Source organism: Sylvia atricapilla, chromosome 5, assembly GCF_009819655.1.
Source record: "Sylvia atricapilla isolate bSylAtr1 chromosome 5, bSylAtr1.pri, whole genome shotgun sequence".
NCBI classification, from domain to species: Eukaryota; Metazoa; Chordata; class Aves; order Passeriformes; family Sylviidae; genus Sylvia; species Sylvia atricapilla.
This window is the reverse complement of record NC_089144.1, coordinates 47,724,558-47,740,605: the sequence shown is the minus strand read 5'-3', so window position 1 is coordinate 47,740,605 and position 16,048 is coordinate 47,724,558. Positions and strand designations below refer to the sequence as shown.

Here is a 16,048-nt window from a genome sequence, read left to right as displayed (position 1 = left end):
ACTTGCCTGCTTTAAATGTAAGAAATTGTGTGATTCACTGGTACATGTACTGATAGCATGAGGGAGGACATAATGAAGGTAGAAGTGAAATGAGGCAAGTCCAGGCTATACACTGTAAGTCAGTATGCATGAATAAAAAATCAGGAAATAAGCTGATATATTTTTCAGATGAAAAATCCCTACAGATGCTTCTGTGGCCAGTGACTTTAATGTAAATATGAAAAATACTGGTGCCAGCATTAGTTGCAATAGGGAAATGCAATTCCTGAGGTCTGGTCTGATGCAATTGCAACAGTTTGATCGGTTGAGTATGGACAGAAGAGCAGCTTGTGAGAAAAGAAAAATCTCTGGAACAAGGCTCGTTACTGTGATTATTGCTGCAAGTTTGCCTTAAAATAAAAGCAGCGACTGAGATTCTCAGTCTCCCTTTGCAGGTCTTTGAGAACAACGTGGAGACTGAGACTGTCTAGGAGTGGCTTCACAGGCTGCCACAGCTGCTATCAACACAATATTAGATGCATTAAATTTGGAGATTTAATTCACAAACTAAAAATGATAATGAGAGTGTCACTAATTTTTGCTCAGGACAGATGAAGCTCCTGCAGTCTGGGAGGAATGGCCTCTTTCACATGCAGCAGAAAAGCAAAAGCAGGGAGGCTAAAAATTAAGGAAGGACTCTCTTCCTTTGGAATCCATGAATTAGCCACCCAAAACATGTCTGCTTTTGAAAAAGAAGCTGGAAGATAAAAAACAACTTTTAAAACCAACATTAATCTTTTTATAATATTATCCTTGCAGTAGACCAGAGGCTTCAAGTGCTGCCATGCCTGCAGAGTAGATATTTGAGTGAAATTGAATTGGCACAAATCTATCTGCACATGCTCCTGCAAAATTGATCAAAGCAGATTCTGACAACAAGTGCAGCAAAAGGTTTGTTCTCTGTAATTATTTGTCTTTGGATATTGCCTCTCCTACTACACTTCAGCATACAGAAAAAGCAAAAGTCTGACAGGAATAGAGAGATATCTGAGCAGTGTCTGTTGTTGGGAAAATCAGATTAAAGGAACACCCTAAATCCATCAGCAGCACTAAGAAAATGTAAGCAATAGTCCTTTCCACAACTGACACATTACAAGTCCAAGTTTAAATTGGCTTCTGCTGCATCTCCATATGGTATAAGAACTGTGATCTCCCACATGGAAAGGAAGAGACCAGTTACCAAAAAATGGGAAAAAAAAAATAAAAAGAGAGAGAGACAGAGAGAAGAAGGAAAAAAGCAAAAGCTGAAGAATAATACTTGGAAGCATTCAGTCTGGTCTGGAGCCAGCTCTGTTTTGGGAAATATTCCTTATGCAGACAGTGAGTAACGTGTGCTTAAGGTACAATCCAAAAGTATTAATCTACAGTGGGCTTTCAGGGATATGTGTAGTGTTAGGCATGTGTTATCCTGGTTATAGATACATGCATGCTTAAGTGTATATGTTAATCAGAATTATGTTTTTTAAAGTGCTTGCAATAACCCAGACACAAATTTATCGTTTCTTCAGAAGGCTGCATATCTTGCAGCCCATTTTTCGCATTTCTTGGAGCATTTTTCCATCAAGAGTATATTTTGTACATAATGTTACATCATCTGAATATGTGCATGAAACCCAGTGACAGTGGTGTGAGCCTCACAGCCCTGCTTCTGTTGTCCTGACTACAGCTTCAGCATGCAATTGTATAATGCAAATAGGTGCATTAAACTTGTTTCAAAAAGTCATTTCAGCTTCTGTAACTAAACATCGATTAAAATACTCTAAATTAAACTTGAAAGACAAAGCACTGTTAGCATTGCAGCCAGCTTTGTTTTAATTAACTGCCTTTAAAGTTCCTGAACCATTCTTAGAATTATGTTCTCAGTGTTTAATAATGCCTCTGAAAACTATCAAGGCCCACAGCACTCCCTGGGTACTGATGTTCCAGAGGAGCACTTGATCCACCTGGGATTCTGTTCACACAGGAAGCTACAGAAGGTGCCAGTTTGCATTGCACTGCACCCCTTGGTTTGTTGGTGTTAGGTGAATTTACCAGCTGTGGTGTCATCCAGCTGTCAGCAGCCACACAGAACACCAGGCTGAAATCTCAGTGAGCATTTGGGCCTCAGGGAAAGGCTGTTAGATACTGCACCAGTCATTCTGCACATTTTTCTTGTTCTTCCTTCATTGCTGCACAGCTGATGGCAGACTCCTACTCTGTTATTAGTGACTCAGAGATTGAAGTGTTGACCTGACAGAGCTGGGGATAATGGATGAACCAGCAGCTCAGGTTCTGTGGGTAAGAAGTTGATCAACAGAATTTTGGCAGGGCTGTTATGGCTGGTGAGAAGTTACTCAAAGCCAATAGATTGGTCCAAAGGCTGTTAGTGTCCCCACAGAGCATTCACAGTGCCTTCTGCAAAGGCATGGTGTTACAGGAATTGCACTGGGAATGCCACGATCAGCGTCCTCTCTTCTGGATGGGTGTCAGTTGTCCCAATGACTCCAGATGATCTGAGCTGAATCTCAAATCAAAATGTTGCTTCTTGTTTAAAACAAACCCCAGACGATCATGTTTTTAATGTAAAGGTTTGTTCAATGGCAGAAGCTTGGAGCTTGAGCTGTTAGCAGAAAATACATTCCAGTGTTGACTAGAGCCATAAATGCTGTGCACTGAAAAAAGACACATATTCTCCCTATTCTTTGTCTGACACGTATTTGAAGTCACGCAGTCCCCTGTCGGTGTTGGCTGTGTCACCAGCAGATGGCAACATTGCTCATTCCAGACAGTTTCCATGTGCTTGGCGTGTCCTACAAGCCAGACCTTTCTACCCAGAGACGACAAAGCATTCTTCATGTGCCTTCTAAACCACAACATGTGTTTGTCAGGAGGAGCTGTGTATTATTTAAAGGCACAGTTTGTCTCAGGTTTTGTTTGTTTGCCTTGGGCAAATGAGAAAAACGTCTTTCGATTTTGAAGGCTGTGTTGTCTTGGGCCGACAGAGTCTGCTGTAGACTTGGCTCTGTTAGTGGGACACTTCATCTCCTCCAGCCGCTCCCGACCTCCCCTTTGCAGGAGGTTTTCTACTGCCCTTGTGGAGCAGTTTTGTATATGCATTCTTGAAATCACGTTAGGAAGAAGCACCTTGTTTAAGCAAACCCTGCCAATTTTGCTGGAGGTAAATGGAAGAGAAGCTGCTGCTGCAGCAGCATGGATGAGTAGAGCAGAAGCATTGGGATGGGTATCTGGGGGTAGCTGATGTTCCACAGGCAGGAGAAGATCTGTGCAGAGTCTGGAGGTCTCACTCCACAGAGGGATATTGCTTTGGACTCACACTGGTTCTCTTCTAAAATGAATGTTGTTTTTTTGAAGCATAGGTGTGCAAAGCTTCAGTCAGTTTGTAATACCTCTGCTCAGTGAGAGGCTTGCAACACAGACCTGGTGATTGCTGTTTTGATTATGTGCTGTGGGGTTGGAAGAAAGCTGCAGTCAAGAGTTTTGTAGTACTCTGTGTTTGAGAAACAGACACAATATTTACCTAACTGGGTAAATATTGGGGGGGAAAATAGAGAGGTTTGCATTAGGTGTATATTACATGCTTTCTTTCCTGACTCCTAGTCTTTCTACTTCCTTAAATTTTCCATAAAACAGCAGGAGATCTCAGTACTCTTTGTTTCTATATCTCTTTGTATCGTGGTCTCACAAACATTGTTCAAAAATGTCTTGAGTAAAACAATCATCATTAGGAGAAAGACAAGCTACAAAACTGTGGCTGTTCTTTAATGCTACTCTGTGTGGTTCTGCATACCTAGGAGATCAATCTCAGTTCTATCTTCTTAACCTTAATTTTTTTTCAAAATTGAAATGTAATCCAGGACACAGAGTGAAGTGATTGAGCAGCCTTTCACCTTAATGTGGTAACAATAAATCATGCTCCAGTGCAAAAGGGAGGAGCTTTGGTGAGCTTGTATAAATTCCTTTGTATGGTCTCTGAAAAGATTGGATACTTGAATAGCAAGAAGATGGCTAATTAGGATTAAAATTTATTACTGGAATTACCTGGAGAGAGATCTGATGCCTGCAAGCTGAGTGTATTAACTTTGTTATGTTGTATATTACATCTGATAGTATTTGCTAATCCTGCATGTTTTACAGTTCCAAGACTCATTGCAAAATTTGAAGGTGAAAATTACTTGGCAATGTGCAGGTTGGTGTGGTTAGGATGCTGAGGGAACTGCTGCAGCATCAAGGTTCTCTTCGGGGGCCTTTTTTATTTTGTAAGCAGTGTGTTGGTTGTGGGCCTGTTCTGTTTCTGACAGTGCCATGAGCTCACTTATGGATCTTTAGCTAAATCACTCAATCTCCGGGTTTGTTTTCTTTCTCCTTAAGTAAAATGAGAAGGTACAATGCACACATATATATATTTATAAAGTAATTTGAAAGTTCTATTGGAAAATACTTTCTAGTATTAGGTACAGGGGTTAGTCTTTAGCAGTGATTTTTGCACGTCTCATGTTCTCAAAGACCAAACTTCCTGACCTGCTGTCCCTGTGTGGAAGACTTTACAGCTTCATTCTCTAAGTGCTGAGATTTAATAGCAGTCTGATTCCTGTAATAAAATCCTCTTGTTCTAAGATCATTTGATCATATATCAGATAGATTTATCACTCTTGACCCCATGTCTGCAATCTCAGGTTGGATGGAAGACCTTTTAATCTGGAAATGGATCCTAAAGGTGGTGTTGAGCTGTATGGATGATTGAGAGAGAGACAGGAGGACTGATTTGCTGATCAGAATTCATTTTTACTGAGATTTCCAAATGCTTATATATTATTCTAGGAAGGCTAGTAATTTGTTACTACAATAATTAGGTTAAACATCACACAGACAAACTTACACATTCTACAAAGTTTCTTGCTTGCAGAAGTTTGATTCAATCTTCTTAATCCAATCTTCTTGGAATCTTCGGAAGCTCTGTTTGTTCTTGCCAAGGGATCTTGGTTCTCAAGCTGACCATGCTGATCAAATCCACAGTGCCCTGTGTCCCATGCCCACAGAGCTCGAGTTTCACCTCCCAGCACTGATCCCCAGCACGCTGCCAACCTCTCTGCAGTTGTCACCATCTCCATTCCTGCAGGACGCAGCAGACAGCCTGAACTGATGCCTGTGTTTTTATCTGGCCAGGTGATGTCCCCTCAGCACATTCCTGCCACGGTGAGCCCCACGCTGCTGATGTCCCCCATGGTGTTCACCCAGCCCACACCTGCCGCACCCAAGGGTGCTGAGAGCGGGCGCCTGGCAGCACCAAACCCCGAGCCTGCAGCCAGCTCAGCCAGCCTGCTCCTGCCCCTGCCAGCCCCAGAGCCTGCCCTGCCCAACAGCTCCAGCATCACCAAGCTGCAGCTGCAGGAAACCCTCCTGCACCTCATCCAGGTACAGTGACCAAGGTTCCCCCACCTTGCCCCAAACCCCCATCCTGACACAAGCACCCCGTGGTTGTTGGGTCTGTCTAAAGGGGAAATGAATAATTCAATATGGGGTGGAAGCTGCTTGTGCCAGGGGAAGGTAATAGGCTCTCCTTGCACGACTACATTGTGATTAATGCTTCTGGTTTGGGGTTCAGGGAAGGTGATAAATTTGGTGGGAAAGAACAAAGATGACTGAAAGCTTTGTAAGGTCAGCCTGTGAGCCAGAGAGACATCTATTATATTTTTAGCTAAGGATAAATAATGGGCGATTATCCTGGCTGCCAAATATTTCAGAGATGTGTGTAAGCAGTAAGAGAAATTCAGATGGGAGATTAAAATTGCAGGATGAGCGTGAGCAACTTTAAAATATGGGCTAGATAACATGAACGTATGTTAATTCAGTTTAGCATTTGAACTAGAGAATGACACTGAATAAAAGTAATTTTGCTGCAGTTTCTCAGGTTTAATTGTGACAAAGCATTGACAATGTTATGTATGAGATGATTGTTTACTGCTCTGGCATGATGCATAATTATGGAATTTTTTTTCAAATTTTTAATTTGCTGTGTGAGTAATATCTGAAGAGTAGAAGTTGAGGAGATATTAGATAACTAAAGACCTGGCTGCAGAACACAAGGAGCAGAGAAACACATCCAGTTTGTAGGTCAAAACTAGGTGCCTGTATGACTGTAGAATAAAATTAAAAGTCATTATTGTAAGCTACTTAAAATGTTATTTAAGTTATAAATGCAGAAAAGTAATAGTATCTTTAACAAGCTGGAGGGCTTTCTCATTTTCCCCTGTATTTTTATTTTGGGATTAAAAAAATATCACATTATCTTGTCTTTACATACTTTGAGTGCCTGGATACATGATACATGAAGTTAATGAGGAAATTAATCCAAGAAGATTGGGGTTTACCCTCTGTAACTTTGTGCTTGTAAAATATATATTTAAGCTTGCTATTCTTGGTAGTAGTTAGGATTAACTGAGTTACCTGGAAATTATTCACAGCCAATTTGTTAGCTGTCAATTTTCCATTGTATAAAACCGCAATCTTGGATGCACCTAATTTCTCTTAAATATTATCTTGGTTGTAATTACCCTCATATGTTTATGTGAGCTACTTGTAACATTCTTTCTTAATGTGGGCTGACTCATTCTTGCAAAACGTTCTTCAGAAGGAAAAAGTTCAGCATCAAAGCAAAAGGAGCAGCATCCCTTAGGAGCAGTAAGCCTAAAAGAGCTAAACAAGATGCAAGGATTTGCCCAGGTGGGATTTCAGTGTAGGATCACAATCCAGAGTTCCTTCAGACACTCTTGGAATTATCACTGACCTGACAGAGGATACAACTTAAATTATCCAGAAGTCTAGAGAGAAATGAGGGCAAAGAAGAGAAATTGCAGGACTGTATCTTCAGTATTGTCACTAAGTTATTATGCAACAATACTGGACTCAATTTAAATGCACCGTGAGTTTAGAAAATCTTCTTTCTCTGTGCTCATTGCTCCTTACTGAGTTACAGTCATGGGAAATCAAACAGAGCTTTGGTGAAGGAAAGGGCTTTGCTGTTGTTCTCTTTTTTAAAAAAAGATACTTGAAAAGTATCTGGGCCATAAAATGGAATAACCTTCTAATCTCTTTACTCCAGTTATCCTGCTCACAATGACCTGTTTTGTTTTTCAGAATGATGACAACTTCTTAAACATTATTTATGAAGCATATCTCTTCAGTGTGAGGAAGGCAGCGATGAAGAAGTCTATGTGAAAGATTACCTTTTAAATCAGTTCCCATGACTTCCTGAACTGCAGGAAAAAGAGTTTGAAATTTTCAGCTATGATTATGTTCGAAGAAATGAATGGTCTTAGGCATTTTGCATACACTTAGATTGTCCTTGTTGGCAGATGCTGTACTGAGAAAGAAAAAGTGAGCAGAAATGGATTGTGCCTTTAGCGAGGGGAGTGTCATGACGCTGAAGAAATTAATCACAAAACATCTTAAATTATTTTCCGTACCCTGCTCCATACTTCGAGTTGGTTTCCCGGCATAAGGACTCAGTTCTCAGGATGCAGTTTCCTTTTTTCACTCGCAGGGTGGTTACTCCTTGCCGAGGTATTTATTTGTCCCGGCTTTTCCCGGCGCCGTCCTGCGCTGCTGGCCCGGGGACCGCGCCCGGCCCCGACCACATGGTGGCAATGTTGGATTATTTTTAGGAACATGAAACTCAAATCTCGAACGGGAGCTTTCGGGGAGACTGAGCATCGGACTTAGTTGTCTGCAAAGCGATTTAGAAGAAGGTGTCATGACTTCCCTCAAAAATTTTGTAGGATTTTTTTTCTATTTTGACAAAAATATTTTTAGCTAGATGTAGAAATGGGATTCTGCAGATGTTCGAGGAACTTGGTGGGGGGGTGGGTGGGTTTGTGAATGTACTTGCTGCCACAGAGCTCCGGGGTGACACTGGATTCATGTTCCTATTACTCCAGGTCCAGTCTGCATAATTATAACCAACGTGAAAATTTGTTAAGGAGAATGCTACCTGGTGTATATTTTTTTTTTTAATTGTGTTCCTGGAGCACAGTGATTTCATTGATCCATTTCTAAAGAAAATAAAAAATTGATAATCCCTACTATGTGCTGATTTCATTTTATTGCACCTTGGGCTATATATTTATTTACTTTGTATGACTCTAAAATGTTTTTACACTTGGCAGAAGACACATGAGGTTTTAAACCAAGTTGAATGATTGAAGGAGATTTTATGTATATTTTTATCAGCATCTGCTGCTGAAGTGCCAATTTAGTACAGTTTAGGAATACACAGTTGTTGCTGAGGAGGCATTTCTTCTGTGGGCACAGAGAACCCAGACTGTAATCCAGGAATGATTATCCAATCCTTTTTACTGTGGGCACTGATGTAGGCACAACTCAGTAGCCTCATCTGGGAAAGCTCTTTAGTGTCAATTTGCCTGCAGGTTTCAATTAGTAGAGTTATGAGTCAAAGGTAGGGGGAATTTCCTCCCATTTCTTGGGAAAGACTCTAAATACACAGGGGGAAAAAAGAGTCAAGAGCTACTTTCTTTATTCACATATGCAAATAACCCCAAGAAACTGCTGGAGTTTCCCGGCACTAAGTAACTGGTAGACAGCAAGTCACGCTCTGGTTGCATTTTGTTCCTTTACGATCCTTGCAGATTCAGAGAAATGAATGTGTTGAGCAGATAACCAGGAAAAGCAGACTTTAAAGATAGCAAATTTTAATCCTGTAGCCTTCATAATTTATGTAGCCTTTATAAATTATGGGATTCTACTGAGTTAATTGGTATTATTTCAGAACGAACTGGTGTGGAAGAACTTGCAATCTACACAGAAGAGTTTGAAACTAAATACATGCATAATGAGTGTCTGTGATGTTGGATTATCTGAGAGTGCAATTTAAAGATGATGGGGACACATAGTTAAGACCTTGTTTGACATGTAGGACTTCTGTAATTGGTGGATAAAAATAATCTTTAAGCATCTCAAGCTGTTTTGGTCATAGATTTTCTAGTTATGAGGAAAATACTTTATTTACAAAAAAGCAAGTAGAACTTTTTAAAAACATTCTTATTTATTAGTTGTCAGAGCAATTTACAGAAATTAAAGGCTTGTTTTTTACAACATCTCTTAACTCTTGGTGCACATGAAAACTGTAGTATTGGCATTATGCTTGACAAGCTGAGGCTTATCTTTAAAGCAGCCAAGGACTGAGCTAATTGAGGGTTTCTTTTCACTGCCCTCTTGTCTGGTCACATCTGCACCAAGTGATGCTGACAGAATTGGATTTTTCTCACTGTATTGCCCTATAAGGGATTTCTGGGATTATTCTGAAGGCATAAACTTGCCTTTTGTGGAGCAAAGAAGAGTTGTTGCTAAAGAACAGAGGTGCTGTTTTAAAGTCTATCCTGTTTACCAAGAACAGCAGTGGTAAGAAGATAGAACAAGCTTAGAAAAAAACCCTGAGTTTTATGACAATGAGCAGAAGAGGGAAAGTAACGAGAGACATCTGTTGAGAAATGAAGCCAAATTTCTTGTCTAGGTTTCCATCTCCGAGGACAGGATCTGCTTTATCAGGTGCATTTGAGAGTTGGAGACTGAGCTTGAAGTCACACTGGGTGTAGAACTGAGCCATGGTCCTTTCTACTGCAAACTGAATTACCTGTCTCAGAAAAAGCCTTTATCCAGAAATACAGTTGGAGCCTTCCAGTGTCATAGAAACCTGGAGGATTCTCATGGAACACTGAAAACTTCATCTTTGCCTTTTGGAATTGTGGGGGTTTAGCACCTTTGTGTCAGCTTGGAGCGTCTCAATGCAGCCAGCTCTGTGCATGGCACCAAAAAGGGTGGTTTGGGGTTGGCAGATCACCTCTGAATGTGCTGGTTGTGAACATTCAGGTTCTTCTATTTTTTTTTTTTTAAAGACGCTGTTAGAACTGTGAGCTCTTAAGCTAACGAAAGCTCTTTTTCCTTTTTGAGAAGAAAAGACTGCATCAGTTAGAACTGCCTTTCTTTGGGCATGTTTTGTTTTTTCTTTATTGAGTATGGTAAAAAGAGAGCAAGTAGAAAATCAGAAATTATTTGAGCATCACATTAATTCTACTTTAGATGATTTCACAGTATGCATGTGTAATTTTTTATTATTGTTTATGCACTTGTTGTGATACTGCTTATTTTGAGTTGTCATTTTTTAGGTTTGTTTTTGGGGGTTTTTTTTCTTGCAGTAGAATAAAATAACTTGTACATTTGGGACCAGCAGGAATTCCAGAAGCAGTTGCAGCAGTGCTTTACACATTAATCCCCTTCTCAGCCTTGAGCTGATATTAGTTTTTAGTGTAGTTCTGCTTAACCACTGTCCACTTGCTTTAAAAATCCCACACCTATTGAACTAGAGTGAGAAGATAAGGAGTAAAAAGTCAGTGAAACACTGAAGCATCATTTCTTCTGTGCCTATCATGGAAATCCACAATACTCCGTGAAGGCATACAAATATTTTCTCACAGAAGATTCCACTCCTTAATTCGATTTTTTTTATTCATTTGCTCTCTGTTGCTCCAGCTTGTTGTAGCTGCACTGGGGATAATTAAAATGGTGCAGCAAAATAAAATTTTCCAGGAGCAGGATGCAACTGAACAGGCAGGATGCTCCACCTCCTCTGACAGCCTGTTTAGAATGTGTTGAGCTTTCAACTTCACTCATAAAAGCAGTGGGTAACAGAGATACCAGTGTCCCTTTAGGACATTAAAATCATAGTTCAATATTTCAGCAAACTTGGAAGCTTTTTCTGAGGAAAAGGCAAAATTAAAATATATTTTTCAGTAACCATTGGAGGCTCTAATGAATAAAATGTTATGAGAAGGCAGCTTTACCCAGAGGGGTCCATGAAACCCAGGGAAAGGCAAAATTCCACTCCTGGAGATCAATAATGTGCTAAAAATTTAATCTTCAGCCAACCTACAGTAAACTTTACTGCTAATTCTGAGGGCTTTTAAGAGACTCTTACAAGTCCTTGCCTTTCCCAAACTCCTGTGAATATCTCTAACGAGCTTGTTCTGGCCTTTAGATGTAAATCTGTGCACAGCTCAGTTGGGAATACCGGAGCAGGGAGCTTGGCATATCCAAGTTGCAAGTGGAAAACGGGAGGAAAACTGAGGCCACAAAGGTTGTGGCTTTATAAATTCTGTGAGCTGGCTCTGCTGCTGGAGAGGAAGCCCATCCCAGCCACCCTCTCCCAGCTGCTCATCCCTGCTCCCACGTCAGCCTTTTCTGCCTTTTCTCTTTGTTTTTTTAGGGGTTTTTTGTTTGGTTGGTTGGTTGGTTGTTTTTAAGATGGCTACAGGGTGAAATGTCCTGCAGGAGAATTAATGCAACGTGCCAAGGTTGGCTTAGATGTGGGGGGTAAGAGCCTGAATGAGAGATTTGGGCTCCAGGTGGCTCTTTAAAGGCACTGTTTCTTTTATAGATTGAAATCACAGCAGTCATGGGTGGTGGGTGACAGTGTCAAGCCTAAAGCTGTCAGCATCAGCTTATAGGCAAAACCTGAAGCGCCTTTAGCTCTGATTACAATGTCTATATATGTATATGGTTTTCTTTACTGAGCACCTTAATACCTAAAAACCAATCAGCATCACACACAACACGTTTACATTTACCTACAGCCTAGCACAACTATTATTACCATATTATGGTTAGTACTATCCAGTCACAGCAAGTTAGTATGTTACAGTTTAAGCTTGAAGTTGTTTTTCTGTTTTCTTGCAGTGGAAAATTGTAAACCTTTTTTCTGCTTGGTAAAGAACATGTCTTTGTTTGCCTGCAGTATCTTTTGCTTTTCTTGAGACCTCTTTCTGCTTGCTAAAAACGTCTTTTTGTTTGTGGTCAACATACCCTTTGCTCCAGCCATGAAACCTCTTTCCAACTCAACATAACCTTTGCCTTCTTACTTGTCCATTAACATCTGGCTCAGAAATCCTTCGTTTAGACATCTTTTGTTCTTCTATATCCAAACTTGCTTCTGTGTCTGTTCAGCTTTCAGGTTCCACGTTCAGAGAGCCTTCTGCTAAACCTACAGATCTGTGAAACTTTCCTGTCAAACCTCCATCATCCCCAGCAGTGGGGGAGCAGGGGATCAGTGCAGGGATGGGATGGGATGGATTGGGATGGGATGGATTGGGATGGGATGGATGGATTGGGATGGGATGGGTTGTGGGGGGAGCAGAGAGGGGCAAGAGCTGCAGCTCTGCACTGAATTTATCTGAGGGCTTGGGGACACAGGAACCCAAAGGCTCTGCCTCTTGCCTGACATCAACTCTTGGAAAATGCACAAACAGCAAAAGGTGACATCGTTGCAGCCCCTACCTTGGCTGACTCTGGGGATCCAGGGGTGTTTCAGGTGCCCTCCCACAGGCTGGTGCTGATCCCGAGCCTAATCTGAGCCAGGCCCGGCGGAAAGACGGGATCTTAGGGCAGCTCTAAACTGAATTTAGACTGGGGGATTAGAGTGTCTGGGCTAAAGTTAGCCTGGGCACACCTTCCCCAGCAGCAGCACCCTGTGCTGAACCTGCACTGGCACCAGGGTCAGCCCCTGCTCTCCTCAGAGAGTGGCTGAATCTGCCCTTCAGATCTGTGGGGTTTGCTCATTTAATGGAGATTGTACCCTCAAACCTGAGCAGTGCTCAGATATAAACCTGCCCAGCATGGATGGGAATGTGAAATGCAGGAACCACACTGCTTTTTTATGTGTAGCTGAAAAAAAAACTACTGAAAGGAGCAGGAAATAAGCACTAGAAATGGTAAAGTGGAGAGAAAAAGGAGATTTTTACATCATTTTAAAGAATAGATTTTGGAGAAAATGTGTTTGATGTATGAATATTTTCCTTTATAGCTGTTGTGGAAAGAATTTGAGTTGTAAGTAATCTCCATGCTTCTTCCTTTCAATAGGTGAGCAACAACATAAAAAACCCCAATAGATCGATTTAGAATAAACATCTGGTGTACTCAATAGGAAGTCACTGCACATTTTTTGAGAGCAGCAGCTTCAGTCAAACAGGCAATACAAAAAAAAAACCCAAAAAAACCAACCCACATACAACATTTTTTAAGCCATTTGGAGCGTAATTTTTTAAATAAATGTTTTTTAGAAATATATGGGGGTTTTAAATATATATATACATCTAAATATTTTAATTTATTTAAATATTTTAAAATTTTTAATGGTTTTTCTCATTTTGGACACAAGCTCCACCAAAAGCAAGGTAAGGAAAAGAAGAAGGAAAAACCTTCTGGCATGTGGTGACTAAACAAGGGACAAAAGACAGAAAGGATGACATCTTCCTGCTCACATGCCATGAGGGAACTTTGCATGGTTAGATCTTACATAAATATGAACATTTTCCTTGCCCCAGAAAACAACATTTTCTTGTGCCCCAGTGCTGCTGCCATACTCTCTCCACCTTTAGTCTGTAGGTACAGCCACTGGCCTGGGTTTCCTCACCAAGACCTGAAACCTGCTTCTCAAACATCCCAGAAGGGAGAGAGGGATTATTAATGAGTCACTTCAGAGCCCTCCCCACCTGTGGACTTTTTTTCAGCACTTGCCTGTAAACAGGAGGGTGAGAGGGAGAGAGGAAAGGAGTGTGCAGGTTCCTGGCAGCCCTCCCAGGGCAGGGCTCCTCAGGCTGGCAACCAAAGCTCTGGTTTCCTTCATTTTTACTGCAGCTTTGCAGTCTGGCTCACCAAGAGCCCCTGCTCTCTGCCTGGAGCAGCAGACCCAGACCCACCCCTTAGCCCACGTGCCTGCATTTCACTGAAATTTCATTCCACTGCATTTCACCCTCATCTGAGCAGGGTTTCTCTGTGCCTGGGGCTCCCCTCCTGGGGGAGCAAAGTCCTGCCTCTCCTGCCTTTTCCATGGATGCAGCGAGCTGCTGGAATTAAGGGAGCTGTCAAGAATCATAACAAAGAATCGTAACAAAGAATCGTAACATAGAATCATAACAAAGTTCAGAGATATGATGAAGTGATGATTGTACTCAAGGAAATCCAGTAAGGACTTGGAAATTAGGGAGTAATCCTAAAAAGATGTGAAAACTGGATATTTTCAGCATGCCTTTAGAGGCAAAAGTGGAGGTGTGGAAATCAGAAGAGGGAGCAGGGAGAAATCAGAAGAGCACAAACAAAACATGGTTTTGTTCAGGAAAACTTTCACTTCCTTGGCTAAAAGCAGACATTTAGAGAGCATTGAATTTCAGGACACTGAGCTAATCCCTCACTGCAGGGGCTGCTCAGTGTAGCAGGAAAAGGCTCAGCAGTGTCCAGTGCAGTGAGCAGTCACCTGCCCATAAGTGAAGACAAGCCCTGATGTCTCTGCTGTGCACACGTGGAGGAAACAGGCAGTGAAATGGGAAGATCTCAGAGATGAAATATCAGCTTAGGGGGTGACAGGAAGATGGAAGTGGGGCTCTTCTTGTCACACCATGAAAACCTGCTTAATTGCACTCTGTGGAGAGGGGAACATGGGCAAGTTCAGACACAGAACAGAGGGGCACAAACACTCTTTGGGTATTTAACCTGAAGTGCTCTGCTCCTTTTCTGGAAGTGATGATTTCATAATCCCCTGAAACCTCTTTGGATGAGAACTCTTACATGATTTTAAAGCGTTTCTATTTCTTACATATATTTTTGAAGTCTTCAACATTGCTCTACGAGTGCATTTACATAAATAGCTGGATAGAAGTGTCTAGAAGTGCCTTTTGTACACATTACCCTTCGAAAGGAGAGAGAAGGAAATGTTATCCCACTTGAAGTGGACATGAGGAGTGGTTCCATAGGGGATGTACGGAGGTCACAGAAGAAGTCAAGAGGCAGAGATTGGGGCTGGGGCTTCCCTCCCCTCCCAACCCCTCATTTTTGTTTGCAGTCAGCTGAGAAATCCCTCAGCCCAGCCTAAGCTGCTGTTCCCAGATCCAGCCCTTCATCAGGGATCAGCATGTTGTGTAGGCAGTGAAAACTGGAAAAAGCAAGGAGCAGACAGAGGCAGCAGCAGCCTAGCAACCAAAAACGAGTCCTGACAAATGCAGGATTTCTGACATTCTATTCCTTTCCTGTGCAGGAATCCCTTCCCCTCTGCCTTGCTCTGCAGCATCCCAGGGGCTGGCACGTGGCAGCCTGGTGTGTCCTGAGCTGCTGTAGGCCAGGGAAATGAGCAAAGCCAGCAGGGGTGACCAGAGCAGCCAGGGCATCTTCATATGGAGCTCCTGGATTCATCAAAACACAAATTACAGTTGCTCCCAAATAATAATAAACTTGCTCTCTCCAGCTGTGTGACAAAGAGGACACTGAGGAGGGCAGTTGGTGGAAAATTCCCATTATCCTTCCTGTCCCATTAGCTCTGCTTCTCCCTGGCTCTGTGCTCAGAGTCTCTGATGTGATTTGCGACGTGCTGCTGTCAAAGCTGTTGTTGTGCTCCTTCCTTAGAAATGTTTTTCTCCTGCCTGATGACTGCAGCAGCTTAATGGGACTCTTAAAGAGGGTTTGATGGTCTGTCCAGAGGTGAGCAATTGCTACTGTCATTTCAGAAAAGACCAGAATTACAAAAAGTCCATCTTCACTGGGAGAGGAAAAGGCAAAACTCCCGTGTGAGCTCCTTCCCCACAAACATGACTTTCCCAGAACAGGGTGGGCTGTTGAGCTATATTGAGGTCTGTTCCTGCCCTTGGCCACCCCATTCTTCACGTGCCAGGGAACAGCAGTGCTCAGCAGTGCTGGAAACAACCCACTGTGGGTGATAAAACATCCTCCTGACTCCTGACCACAGGATCTGCTCACCTGATCTCACCAAACCCCTGTCCAGAGGCTGAGCTGGCTCTGTGCTCTCTGCATTTGTTCCTGCACCTTCCTGGCCCTGAGCTGCCACAGGCACAAGTGGCTGTTTTCTGGAGCTAATAGCAATTTTCTCCTTGGTTAACACGTTCAGCAGCGTGCTGAATCCTGCTAATCTGTGCCTTCCCTGCCAAAAGGCAAGAAA

The 16,048-nt window shown here is 42.1% G+C and overlaps 1 protein-coding gene across 1 annotated transcript in view; it reads left to right on the top strand.

The window, feature by feature from the left end:
• The window catches only part of DCP1B (decapping mRNA 1B), a 39,624-nt gene extending 32,324 nt beyond the window's left edge, over nt 1–7,300 (top strand). The window contains exons 8-9 of the mRNA XM_066319416.1: nt 5,203–5,451; nt 7,174–7,300. Coding sequence (XP_066175513.1) covers nt 5,203–5,451; nt 7,174–7,254 — 330 coding nt within the window. The 3' untranslated portion in view covers nt 7,255–7,300. The remainder of the gene's footprint in view (nt 1–5,202; nt 5,452–7,173) is intronic.
• The last annotated feature ends 8,748 nt before the right edge of the window (nt 7,301–16,048 follow it).